Source organism: Vipera ursinii (genome assembly GCF_947247035.1).
Source record: "Vipera ursinii genome assembly, chromosome: 4".
NCBI classification, from domain to species: Eukaryota; Metazoa; Chordata; class Lepidosauria; order Squamata; family Viperidae; genus Vipera; species Vipera ursinii.
In genome coordinates this window covers 86,052,510-86,066,515 of record NC_139514.1, presented here as the reverse complement: position 1 = coordinate 86,066,515, position 14,006 = coordinate 86,052,510, and the positions used below count along the sequence as shown (strand labels likewise).

Genomic DNA, 14,006 nt, shown 5'->3' with positions numbered 1-14,006 from the left:
CACATATAGAATAACAGGGCTGAGGGAAAAGCCGTGGCAGCTTTTGACAGCTGTCAAAAGCTGCCGGACAGAACTACGCAGGCGCAACCGACTGACAGTTCTGCACGCGCCACCACTGACAGCTCCGAGCTGTCAAAATCAGCCGGCTCCGATTGGAGGAGACGAACGGCGCGGGAACCAGCTCAGCCCTGATTGGCTAACCTGTTGACAGCTTCCAGTATAAATAAGAGTCATGTTCTTCTGTTGTTCGTCTGGTTCGGAATAAAAGTTAAATCGTTCAACTCGCTGTCTCGCCTGCTTCTTTTAAAGCATAGTGACTCAAATTGCACAATAACAAACTCTTCTACTAAGGAAGTAGAAATACCTATTTTGCTAACAATGGTAAATCATGTCCCAAGGGCAGCTGGACAGAAACTGTGCCTTTGGTCTTTCATTTCATTTCATTACAAAGCTTTTCTCCCTATTGGGTAGCTGAAAAAATTGAGTTCAAGAGTTTGTAGGTTGATATCTCTGCCTTCTCCTAATAGACACAAAGTACTACATGTATCTGTGTGTGACACATTGAGGGCACAGCAGCAAACTCACATTTTACCGAGAATATTTTGTCTTCTTACATGAAGCCTTTTGGTCTTACCAACTACATTTTGCCCCTGTAGTCTTTTAAGTGGAAAAACCAGCTAGATATTCTGTTGTCAGTACACAAATCATACCAAGCTCTAGATCTCAACCCTGTGCAGATGAAGCTGTCAGTCTACTAACTCATTACCTTGGATCAAATTGTAGCCATCTCTCTCCTTTTCTCAGTCTCCATGGTTTACTGAGAAGTTGGGAAATCAAATTGGAGAAAAGCATCTAAAGTATTGCTGGTGTTCAATAAGAGATGAGCTCTCCTGAACATAGATGAGAGCCACTACTAAAGTCTACATTATGGCTTTAAGACAGAAAACGTTTGGTATTTCTCCATCCTTATTGCATCTGCCGAATCCATTTCTTGATATTGTAATAAGTCATCGCTATTATGCAAGCTGTGCTAACATTTTCCTGTGTAATCAGGAATGTTAATGGGTGTATGATGGCTTGGTTCTTGAAGGCACTGTTTTTCCCTATGATTGTTGAATATTGCTTTCTTCCAGTGATGAAAATCAAAGTAATGAATAGACAGATGATAAGGTTAGTATAGTAAATAGATATGTCTATACACTAGAATAAAGACAATAGTAAAAGCATTTTTATTATTTGAATTATCTAACATTTAGTCGGAATTAAACATGTTGAATATTATTTTCTGGCCAAAATGACATCATAGACATTTCCTTTCTTAAACTGAATATCATTAAAGCCAGCAGTTTGGAAGAGCATTCGATGCTCTGATTCTTTCCGTGCTTTTCCTTCTGTCAAAAGCAACATTATAATGCAGTACAAATGTCCAGGAAGTGACCCAGATATTTTTTCATCAATAATAGGGTCCATTGCTAAGACTCCACCACCTGTTGCAAAAGTAATTTGTGAAATCAGTAATACGTTGCCTACAAAAGAGGTAATGCCCTTGCATCTCATTTTCATTTTTAGGGTTGTGACGTTTATCCCATCACTTTCCCAGTCTTCTAAAAATATTGTTTTGGAAATTGTTCTCCTTCTCCCTAGACTAAGTTCATGCTCCAATTTAGTCTCCTGAGAGACCTAAAAGATATAAAAATGTTATGCCAACTTTGGATCCTTCATCACACCTAACTCATAACATATGCCACTTTAGCTCATTTACCACATGATTGCTTCCCATGCTCTCATAGTCACCTACGGAAGGAACTGGATTCCATAATATAGTAATGCTTCAGTGTTGGTTAGGAAGCACACAAAAAGCTGCTGTGGCCGAGGAAGCCTCAGTTCTGCTCCCTGCCTTCTTCTCTCCACCCCACTGAATTTGCTTCACAGAAGCAAATCATGATCACATCACACCAGGACACCACAACCATCATAAATATGAACCAGTTGCCAAGGATCTGAATTTTGATCCTGTGCCCATGGGGATGCTGCAATGGCCGTAAGCACGAAAAACCGTCATAAGTCGCTTTTTCCAGTGCTGTTGTAACAGTCACTAAATAAATAAGTCAAGGACCACCTGTATCACTTAATGACTGCAGTGACCTACAACCAAAATTCTGAGCCCCTTTTAGGTCATACGGTGAGCACTGTCTGTACATTATCGGGGTTGATACAAGTACATAAAAACACTATGGATGGATCTGGTTGTCTTCTCATTCAGAAATGGCAATTTTTCTCTTTCTAGCAATGCTTACCTGGCTTACAGGCTGTAAATACTTTTGTGAGCAGCTGGATGCACTTTTCATCACTCCAATTATACAAGACTCTTGATAAGATGTAAAGATCTGCTTCAGGAATTGGATCTTTAAAAAAATCCCCTGTAATAAGAATACATCTCTTTATAAGGTAGAAATTTGTTAATTCTATTAACTTGGAGAAACAATTTCTTCTCCTGTTTGTAAAGCTGGTTTCTACAATGATACTTTTTTTCAGCTACTGCTTTGAAATGGCAGAGGTATTGATTCAAAGCACATATTACCTTCATGGAAAGAGATCTGGGATTCATCTGAAAATGCATTATATTTTTTTGATATTTCCACAACTCCAGGAAGGTCAAGAAGTTTCACAGTACAATTTGGGTACACTGAAATCAATTCCTTAGCTAAGCCACTGCTACTTCCTTGAAAAAAAGAGCACAATGCAAAAAAAGGAACTATGTAAGGAAAATATTCTGCATTTTTAACAATTTACTAGAACATTTGTTATGATTTTAGCTTACCTCATTATTTTATTTTTCATATAGCTGTGCTAAACAGATATATAATATTGTGATTTAAAGAAGTATATTCATTAATGTGTGTTTGATTGTTTATTTATATATTAAACTTATTAACTGCCCATCTCCCTCACCAAGTGGCTCTGGGTGGTGTACAATTTAATCAGTCAATAAATAAAATATTTTACAACGCTGACTGACAGGTTGTGTAGCACACATACAACACACCGAAGAAGAGGTCTTTCTCCCCAAGCCCAGGTGTGATTGGCAGCTTACCAGCTCAGATGCAAATAAAAGTCCCCAAGCTTGAAATGGGGTGGGGTGTATGTGTGTGCATGCAGATGTTGAAGGAAAGGTCCTTCCCTCCAAGCTCAGGGTGCAATTGGCAGCTTGCCAGCATGGATGCTAATAAAAATCCCCAAGCTCAGAATGCTTGGTGTGTGTGTGTGTGTGTGTGTGTGTGTGTGTGTGTGTGTGTGTGTGTATTTCTCTCTGACTGTCTGTGTTTCTGTGTTTCTGTGTGTGTTCACTTCCCTCAACCAGGCCAACTTTGGAATCCAGAGTGGAAGGCCCAGGCTCATGGCAAGTTGTCCCTGTGATGTGTTGCCTTGGACGAGGTGTCCTGTGGCCAGGTGGTAGTGGTGAATTGTCCCATTCCAGCCAGGATAAGCCCTTGCAGGATAGTGTGATTTTTTGTTTTATTGTTGTTTTGTTTTGTTTTTTTGGCAAGGCTTCAGTATAGGTTTGCCATTGCCTTCTTCATAGGGCTGAAAAAAAATGACTGGCCCAAGGTCACTCAGCTGGACTAGAACTTCTGTTCTCTCAGTTTCTAGCCTGAATGCCTTAACCATCACACCAGCTGGCTCACCTTTCATTCAGCGCATCATGTCAATATCATACCAGGCAAGGAAGGGACTGAATGCCTTAACCACTACACCTGTTCTGCTGGTTTTCAGGTATGGCTTGAAAACCGGCAGAGTCCCAGTGTTTGCCTTGATAAGCTATACATGTTTATACAGCTGAATTAAGATGGGTTCCTCAGAACATATTGATACATTTTCTTGGATGTCACTTTGTCACACAGAGAAGCTGGCATTCAGTGGATAAGACAAAGGAGTACAGAAATAGTCAACCACCTCCCATGATGGCATTCCAAGGACATTGGGTGGTACCTCAGGGACATTGTGTGTTTCCTGGGAGAATTTCCATGACCCTAAAGGCCCCCTGAGGTAACTGGACTAACTATGTGTATGTTCTACCGAGGCTATCATTAGATTCCTAATCAACGCACCTGCTGGCTCTCTTTTAATTCAATCATCACGGCAATATCATAGCAGACAAGGGAGAGAAAAGGAAGGAAAAGAGTGCTTTCATCTTCAAAAATGCCCCCACCTCTTTCCAAACAGTCACAGGACTGTTGATACTTAGTGTAACCCAGTCAGTAATTCTGACAAGCTAAGCCATTTTAAAATTGGGTATTTACAAATAAGGTTCAAAACAAAGAAGATCACAGGATAGGATTCTATAAGTCTACTTTTACAATCAGGGAATTACATGACTTGACAGAGCCTGAAAGTCTTTCAATCCAGTCTCTCCAGAATATCACATAGTATCAAATTGGCATAATGAAGACTTTCAGTTACTTACCACCCAGATCATAAATGAGATGAAAATCAGAAAGGTCAAAGGCAGACACCACTTCTTTTCCATACAGACTCCAAGCCTCGCTCATGAATCTGAAAAAGCTTTCAGTGCTTTCCTTTGAACTAGAATTAAAATTTGCATTGGGAGATGATTAACAGAGACACAACTATATGGAAGTTGTGAAGACTAGAAGAAAAAAAACATCATAAGACGAAAAGGACATGGGAAAGTTTGTATATTATTCATGCTTCACTAAGATCCTATCATAGCTACTTTGCATACTATTCATTTTCGGGGTAATCAACTTTATGCAAAGACCAGGAAATAATAAATAAATGAGGTTTTTAAGTCAAAGGTAACAAGAAAAAGAATACAGACACATCCCAAGATTTTGAAAACAATATTCAGCACATCTCTCCATATCTACTCCTTGCAAAGCATCCAGGGAGCCTTGAACAGAAGATGATGCACATATTTTCTTTGCTATCACTTTGTCACTCAGGGAAGCTGGCACTCAGTACATAAGACAAAGGAGTACAGAAATAGTCAACCACCTCCCATGGTGGTATTCCTAGGACATTGGGTGGTAGCTCAGGGACTGAGTGTTTCCTGGGAGACTTTCCACCCAGATCATAAATGAGCTGAAAATCAGAAAGATCCATGCAGACTCCAAGCCTCACCTATGAACCTGAAAAAGCTTTCAACACCTTCCTTTGATCTAGAATTGAAATTTGTCTTGGCAGATGATTAACAACTGCATGAACTACTATATGATTAACATGTGATCATAAAGCTAGAATTATATTTTTTTCATTATGTGGCCATGGTTTCTGCAGGAGTTTGTGTTACTTTTCTGGTTTTAAAGAGAAGATTTGATGGCATTAGCACCTAGATAAATTACCCTGAGCAATTCCTGGCCAAAATTGCTAAATTGCTAAAAATGCCAATATTTGCCTTAGGATCATCTGTCCTGGAAGAATCTCAAAAGTCAACATTCTTGTAGGCTGGCATTTGAGCAACAGGAGATGCATGATAAGGATTTGGGAAAATCTCTGGATAATGAATGAAAGCATCTTTGTTCCTGTGCTTTGCTAGAATTGCTAGAATTGCACATTCTAGCAATTGAGATGTAGTTGACTTAGCTCTAGTTGTAGATTTCAGTTTTCCCTTTTGAAAATTAATTCTTGATAAGTGAGACAGGTTGAAGGGAATACCTCAGTTCCAGCAAAAAGAGACTGAAGACTGGAAGAACAAAACATCATAAGACAGAAAAGACATGGGAAAGTATGTATATTATTCATGCTTCACTAAGATCCAAACATAGCTACTGTTCTTTCAGGGTAAGCAACATTATGCAAAGCCCAGGAAATAATGAATTGGGATTTGGGAAGCAGAAGATAACAAGAAACTCCCCATCCCAAATTATGAAAACAATATTCAGTGAATCTCTCCATACCTTCTTCTTCTTGCAAACCATCCAGTGGGGATAAATTGGCTGATTCGCAACCCAGGCTCCAAATTTGTTATTGTAGGGTGGATGTAATAGTGTGATGATCATTACAGCAAAACTGGGCTTTGGCTCTGATTGTGGCAGATTGGCCAAAGTCAGTGTTGGTGGGTAGCACTGCTTGTCTAGTCTTTTTCTTTATTTAAAAAAAAAACTTCCATGAAAATATTTGCAGAGCTGCAAAGTGAGATTTGATATATAAAACCAAAACAGCTATTTACTGTCCAATCTTTACAAAAGGAAGTCATAAAATCCTATTTTACCTGTACTGAGGTCCATAAAATTCTTTTGAAGAAATGCCATATATTGATTGAATTGGAGGTTTCCCATCCCTGTAGCAGATTATATGGTTTTTTTTAATTGAAAACAACAAAAGTACCATTAGCGATTATATTCTTCTACTTCCCCAGGATCAAAATAGTGCTTCTGTTCAAATAGCACAATAATATAACTTGCAAAAGTTACTCCAAAAATATCACAGGCTCAAAACAATAATGGAAACCTATGAAGTGAATGAATCTGACAGAAACTGACTCTTTACGTCCATCTTGTTTCACTGTTTTTTATCATTAAATAGTTATTAAATTCCTTTAGCCAAACCTTTTGCGCAATATTTTTGGTCACTTTAATTATTAAACACCTGAATTCTGATATTTCATGAACTGAGTTTTGCTTGCAATCATCAAAGTGTCTTTCTAAATTAAAATGCTAGGACAATGTTTTTAATCAGATTAAAAATCTTAAACCTAATTTTTACAAGCTGGCTTTCTAAGTGTCTGTGGGTTGCAAAGGCATCTTTTCCAAAGACATTGAGCAACAATTAAATATTGATTAAATGAATAAATAACACAGCTGGAAAAGTCCAAAAGGAAATGGGTGTGTGGAATCGGTTCATCACCACTGCGTCTGTTGAAACTCCATGTCTTGTAAGCAGCAGAGAATTAAACAGATCTTGAGATGCAAAGGTCATTACTTCTTTGATCTCAGAAGAGACAACTGAGAAAATAGGCAGATTATATTGAGTGATGATGCTTTTACAGTAGTTGAGTGAATAATCATGCAAATGATACAGAATACAAATCTCTGTTGCTTGTGGGAAAGGAAGCCTACCAGTTCTGGTCTTTAATATTGTCTTTGAGAAACGATTTTTACTTTACCGATACTCCCTTCCTACCTCACAGCTTCAGGCAAGTATTGCATTGCAGGATAAATAGTTTCTGAATAGAACTTCATGGAATAATACTGAGACTTTGGGCTTGATTTAGCCAGAAAGAGGTTGGCAAACTCTGTGTTTCCATAAAGATCTGAAAATGAAAGCATAAGATAAAAGACAATTACTTCAAAACCCCTTTGCTGAATTCCTTATACATGTGATAAAAGCAAAGCATGAGGTTCATTGTAAATGATTACAGTTTGTTTGAAATCCTGAAATCCAAAAAAACATTTGATTTGGTATTCCAAAAAGAGTTCCTGAAATGAAGTGGCTGAGTTCTCTGAACATAAGATTCATAACATGAGAAATTAATAAGCAAAACTGAATAACAACAAACAAATAACAGAGTTGGAAGGGACCTTGGAGGTCTTCTAATTCAACTGCCTGCTCAAGCAGGAAACCCTATAAGATTTCAGACAAATGGTTCTTCAGACAAATGATTCTTAAAAAAAACTCCAGTGTTGGAATACCTAAACTTCTGGAGGCAAGTCATTCCACTGATTATTTGTTCTCACTGCCAGGATATTTCTCCTTAATGCTAGGTGGTTTCTCTCCTTGGTTAGTTTCTATTCATTGCTTCTTGTCCTCCCTTCAGGTGCCTTGGAGAATAGCTTGACTCTCCTTTCTTTGTGGCAACCCCTGAGATATTGGAACATTGCTATCATGTTACCTCTAGTCCTTCTTTTCATTAAACTAGACATGACCAATTCCTGCAACATTTCTTCATATGTTTTAGCCACCAGTCCCCTAATCATCTTTGTTGCTCTTCTCTCCACTCTTTCTAGAGTCTCAACATCTTATTCAGAGTGTGGTTCTTCCAAGGCATTATAAAGTGGTATTAACACTTCACGTGATCTTGATTCTATCTCTCTCTTAATGGAGCTTAGGGCTGCATTGGCTTTTTTTGTAGCTGCAGCACTCTGCTGGCTCATATTTAAGTGATTTTTCACTAGGACTCCAGGATCCCTCTTGCAGTTACTACTATTAAGCCAGATGCCACCTACTCTGTATCTGTACATTTGGTTTTTCTTGCCTAAATGTGGAACCTTTTTTTCTCATGATTGAATTTCATTTTGTTAGATAGGGCCCAATGTTCAAGTCTGTTGAGATCATTCTGTGCCTATCTTCTGGAGTGTTGGCTATTCCTGCCAGCTTGGTGTCATCTGCAAATTTTATGAGTTCCCATTCTATTCCTCATCTAAATCATTGATGATGATATTGAAAAGTACTGAGCCTAAGATAGAACCTTGGTGTACCCCACTGCATACCTCCCTCCATGTAGATGCCATTAAGGACTACATGTTGAGTGTGGTCAGCCAATTATGAATCCATCTGGTGCTGATGCTATCTAAGCCACATTTTTCTACCTCATCAAGTAGTAAGTTGTTCTTTACTTTGTCAAATGCCTTATTGAAATTTATGTAAATAATATCAACAGCATTTCTCTTGTCTACTATTTTGTGACATTGTCAAAGAATGCAATAGGTTTTCCCTGGCATAATCAATTTTTGACAAATTCTGGTTTGTTTGTTTGTTTGCCTATAGGTGTTCACAGATTTATTGCTTGATTATGTTTTCCAAAATCTTCCCAAGTATTGATGTCAGATTTATAGATCTGTAGTTTCCTGGATCCTTTTTTCCCCTTTTTTGAATGTAGGAACTACATCAGCCCTTTTTGAATCATCTGATAGTTCCCCAGTGCCCCAGGATCTTTGAAAGATACAGTTCAGTGGTTCTGAGATCACGTCTGCCAATTCCTTTCAGAACCTTGGGATGCAACCCATCTGGTCCTGGTGATTTGAAGTTGTCTAGAGTGGATCAGTGTTCTCTTACCATTTTCTTTCTTATTTTGATCTGCATTCCTATTGTGCATTTCACATTTTTTAAATAGGCCAGATTGGTTTTTTTCCCTTTTGTATAAAATCAGATGCAAAAAAATGAGTTAAGCAGTTCTGTTTTTTCCGTACTGCTCGTCACCTTGCCATTTTCTCACAGTAATGGGCCAATCATTTCATTGACTTTTTTCTCTTTTTCTACATGGTGAAAGAAGCTTTTTAAGATATTTTTTTACTTTTGTTGCAATTCTTTGTTCTGAGTCTGAGAGTTCTTTTGAGCGCTTATTTTTCTTCTTTATTGGAATTGTGGTAGACTGGGCTTTTATCTCACTGATCATTTTATATATAACGATTTTATAGTAAATAAATTAAAAGAAGAATGAGAAAAGAATGGCCAGATACTCCTCATGGAAAATAACGCTATGTGGTCATTTTAAAACAACCCTAACTGCTTCCTCCTGATAATTAGGATCACCTTTGCCATCCTTCCATTCCACTTTCAGGACCTTTAACTCCACACAGGCCCCCAGCAGCCTCTGCATCCCGGTAAGACTGGTCTTCAAGCGCTCAGCCACAGTTGCAGGGGAGATCAGTTCCCCTGACTCTCTCAGCAAATCGAAGACACCCAAGTGACTGGCAGTAAATATGATCTGCAAAGAAATAAAGAAGTCAGAGGAGGCACAAAAAAGAAGGATTGCAGATCCTACAGATTACAGATTTAAACTTTTTAGAGTTCCAGATCACACAAAGAATCATATTTGCTGTTCAGTGGTCAAAGATTGTGGGAGCATGTTTTTTATTTTTATTTACTGATTTTTAATGGATAAACAAAAAAGAGAGAAAGAAAAGGAGCAAAAGACAAAGATAATAATGATGGAGATATATACTTTTCCAAAAAAGAGGGGAAAAGAATCCTCTTTGTGAAATAAATACAACCAAAAATAGCATATTTCATTATAACCGTAAACAGTTATAATTCTATATATACTTATCTAATGCAAATATTATTTAATTATGCATTGATTTTTAAATGCATTTATATGACTAACATTTTTAACCTACCATATTTTATATAAATGAATCCCATATTTCATTATACTTGCCCATACAAAGCCAAAGTCTACATTCTCATAAGTGGTAAGTACTGTCAGGTCTTCAATTCATCGAATAAATAGGGCCATACATTTATCTTTCCAATGGTGCATATTAGTCTTATGGCTTAATAGGGGTACAGAGAATCCATTTACAGTAGCAATAGCAATAGCCCCCTCTAAGTGTTTTACAGAGTCAACATATTGCCCCCAGAAGCTGGGTCCTCATTTTATCAACCTCAGAAGTATGGAAGGCTGAGTCAACCTCCAGCCTGTTAAGCTGTGGGCAGAGTTAGCTTGCATTCTAACCCCTGCTCCACCATGGTTCCTGGTTCCTTTTGACAAATTCCATGTACTAGGTATGTCAGTCAAAATATCTCTGAAAATTTTAGGTTTTGTTATACAATCATATTTATATAATTCATTACCTTCTTCCAAAACCTGGTAAGTGTAGGACTGTAGAAACATGTTTTATAAAGAAGCATTATCTTTATTACATCTCCAACAAAGCACTATTTCTGACAGTTTTCTCCCAATTTTTTATAGCTGGATTTTCTAATAATTTCTAAAATTGCCAAGGGAAAAGGTTCAAATCTTTTTTATGGACATTACATTCCATAATTTTCAAACCAAAATAATTATTTCCAGAGATACTGGAGTTTTAATATATTTGGATCCTAAAACTGTCTATCCAACTGAAGGTGCTATATATGTATATTCTAAAGTTGCTTAAATCAGAAAATTAACACCATTTTTTGATTTCCAATATTTCATACAATAGTCAAGTATGGTGATATAGCTTCAGAGTCAGAAAACAGAATCCTTCCTCATTAATTGAAAATTGTGTTTTCTGTAAAGTAATTCTCAGAATCAAAGAATCTCACAGAACCTTTCTAAATAAAGATTTATTTTCTGAAGATATTTCAGATCTGCAAACTGGAATTCCCTTAGAATACAAATTAATCTGGGACTAATGTTCTTTTTTTTAGTGTCACCTTTCCCCAAATAGTAAGGTTTAATACATTCCCATTTATCATTATCTAAAGAAACCTCTCTCTAATTTTAGTTATATTAAAAGTTACCAATTGAGTTATATCTTTTGGTATATGCACATTGAACTATATAATCATTTGGTACAAATACAGAATTAATATTCCTTAAATGGATGGTTAACCAAATTTTCATGGATTTTCTTCACACATCCAATTTCAATTTGGAGCAGTTAATAGAGTATCATGCTATTTTGCTAAAGGAATCTATTTATTGCACAAACACTGAGCTAGTAGTGTGTAGTTTAGAAATAAACAAATAAAGCCAATTTGTGTTAGACTAAATTATGAACTAATCTGCAGATCTTTCAATGTTGCCTAATAGCAGAAGCCTAGTTTTTATAAACCCTGCTTGACTATTTTTTGTAAGAAACAATGTCACTTGCTGTGCCAACACTGCTGTTAAAATATTTGCATCAACATTACCAATGAGTTTGTACAATAATTAGCACACTGAGTGTGATCTTTACATGCTTTTGGCATGCTGTAAATGTAATATAAACCTGATTAAATGTTAGTGATAAACTTCTCTAACCAAAAATATCTTCATACAATTGACAAAGTTTTGGCAACAAAAGATCCATACACTTTTTTTATGCCACTCAAAAGGGAATACATCTTTTACCACTTTCAGTTTAAAAAAAATATTTGTTTAATTTGTACCTTAGATACAGGAGCGTTTTCCTGTATCATTTAAAGTTAGTAGATGAATTTTATTTTAAAATTTGAACTTTCACTTGCTACAGAATGGGTGCTTTGCAGCCTGTAAAGGAATGTCACGCATCATAAATGGTTGCACTGTCTCCCTGTGGTCGTGTGAATACATGTTGAGGGTGGGGTCAGACTTTTCTACCTCCTGCAGCATTATGAAGTCACATGATTGTGCTTCACGGTGCTTTTTGCCAATTTGCGGTAAAACGGCCCATTCAAATGAATGGATTTGCTTAATGAATTAATGTTCGGTTAACAATGGCAGTGTTGACCTAAGAACTATGCTATTTGCTTAACTGCCATAAAAAATCCAGAAATTTACTTACCAGCGTAATGACTTGCGACCATAATTCAGGGCTCAGTTACAGTAATAAAATGAGGATTAACTGCATATAATTCTGAATAAAGTTTGTAAAATTGATATTTTATATCCATTGAAATTTATACAGACGAAGAACAGAATGTTTCTTTAATACTTTTAATGCTTAATACATTATTTATATGTATTATGTACCTTACCTTTGAAACTATAAATGCATGGTGGTGATGAAATAACATTTTAATATTTTCAGTTTCTTCAGATGAACTCATTGTGTCCTTAGGAAGTTCTACAGCAGTCCTTTTCAGATTAAATCAAATATCTCCAGTTTGCAAGGCCAGCTGTCACCTTTCTCTTTTTCTAGATCCTACAGAATGTTTAATATAGCAAAGAAAAAAAAAACTACTGTAATGCAATTACTAACCAGGAATAAGTCAGCGCGACCTTGATCTTGACGCCCTCTGACCCCATGGACATCCATGTTTTCCTCTTGGACATAATATTGTGCAGTTATGATAAGCTTTAAAGAAGCCTTTATACAACACTGTGCTTCCTTCCATGATTTTCTAACTGCTTCAGCTTTTCTTTACTAGAAAAAAAATCTGATAAGGAGGAAAATAAAGAATAGAGTAATTGCTCTATCTCTATCCATTTATGCTCTCTAGAGTGTTTTTTGTACAGAGATTCTCCACCCACCCACATAGTATAGGAATGGCCAGCAGCAACATATTAGTGCTGGCAATCCCTCCCTCTCCCATCACCCCTTCCTGAGTGTGGGGGAAGGAAAGAGATGAGAAGGCGAAGGAAGGGAGGGCTTATTCCATGGGCAAACTGCTTGCCCTGAGAGATTCCCCCCTCTCCCAGGTGTGGCCTTCTAATCTATGCCGCCGGTTCCTTAATGACGGGTACTGGGACCCCGAGAGGTGGCATGGCACAAAAAGGAGGCTTAGGGATTTTCTTTTTAAACTTTTTAATGGGTTAGGGAGGGGGGAGGGACATAAGGCCCGGCAGAAAGATGGGGGAATTTTACCGGACCTTTCCCAGTCTAGGTTGGTAGACGGTCGCAGCGATGGGGGGGCCGGGGTGGGAGGTCTTGGGGCCCGAGGGGATGGGGTGGGGACAGTGATCCCCACGGTGATTGGGAATGGCGGCAGATGGATGAACAGAGGGCCATATCGAAATCTGGGATCGCGCCCCCGCTATCTTCGAGCGGTGGTGCGCTCCGACCCTCTGGCTTCATCCTGCTTTTCCGGGGGTGGGGGAGGACAGGTACCTGAGCTCAGGCTGGTCTATTTGAATGCCAGGTCTGTGGTGAATAAAGCTCCCCTCATCCGGAATTTGATCGAGGAGGAAGATGCAGACCTGGCATGCATTACGGAAACTTAGTTGGGCCTGGAGGGAGGAGTCCCTTTGATTGAATTATGCCCACCAGGTTTCCATGTGCTGCATCAGCCTCAGGCTCAGGGTGGGGGCGGAGGGGTGGCAGTTGTCATCAAGGAGGCCCTTTGTCCGCGGGAGGCCACAGCCCCGCAGATAGGCGGATGTGAGTCCCTCCTCCTGAGGTGGGGCCCTGGAGGTCAGTTGGGCCTGTTGCTCACATACCTTTCTCCCAGCTGCATGGCAACGGCCCTGCCGGGCTGCTCGATGCTCTCTCAGGGTTGGCGGTTGAGTTTCCCAGAGTTATGGTTCTGGGGGATTTCAACTTGCCTTCCTTGGGGGAGACGTCGGGAGTGGCCCGAGAGTTCATGGCTTCCATGATGGCCATGGACCTGACCCAGATTATTCAGGGTCCTACCCACGAGGGGGGAAACACGCCCGA

At 38.5% G+C, this 14,006-nt stretch overlaps 1 protein-coding gene across 1 annotated transcript; it reads right to left on the bottom strand.

The window, feature by feature from the left end:
* Positions 1-1,261: 1,261 nt before the first annotated feature.
* LOC310640351 (acetylserotonin O-methyltransferase-like) lies at positions 1,262-12,658 on the bottom strand (the record flags this gene model as incomplete). Its single annotated transcript, XM_083362566.1, has 9 exons — positions 1,262-1,487; positions 2,298-2,420; positions 2,582-2,718; positions 4,462-4,584; positions 6,233-6,301; positions 7,144-7,273; positions 9,493-9,667; positions 12,388-12,487; positions 12,612-12,658. 9 exons carry the CDS (start codon positions 12,656-12,658, stop codon positions 1,279-1,281), a joined length of 1,113 nt encoding a protein of 370 aa, XP_083218692.1. The 3' UTR covers positions 1,262-1,278.
* Between the last annotated feature and the right edge of the window lie 1,348 nt (positions 12,659-14,006).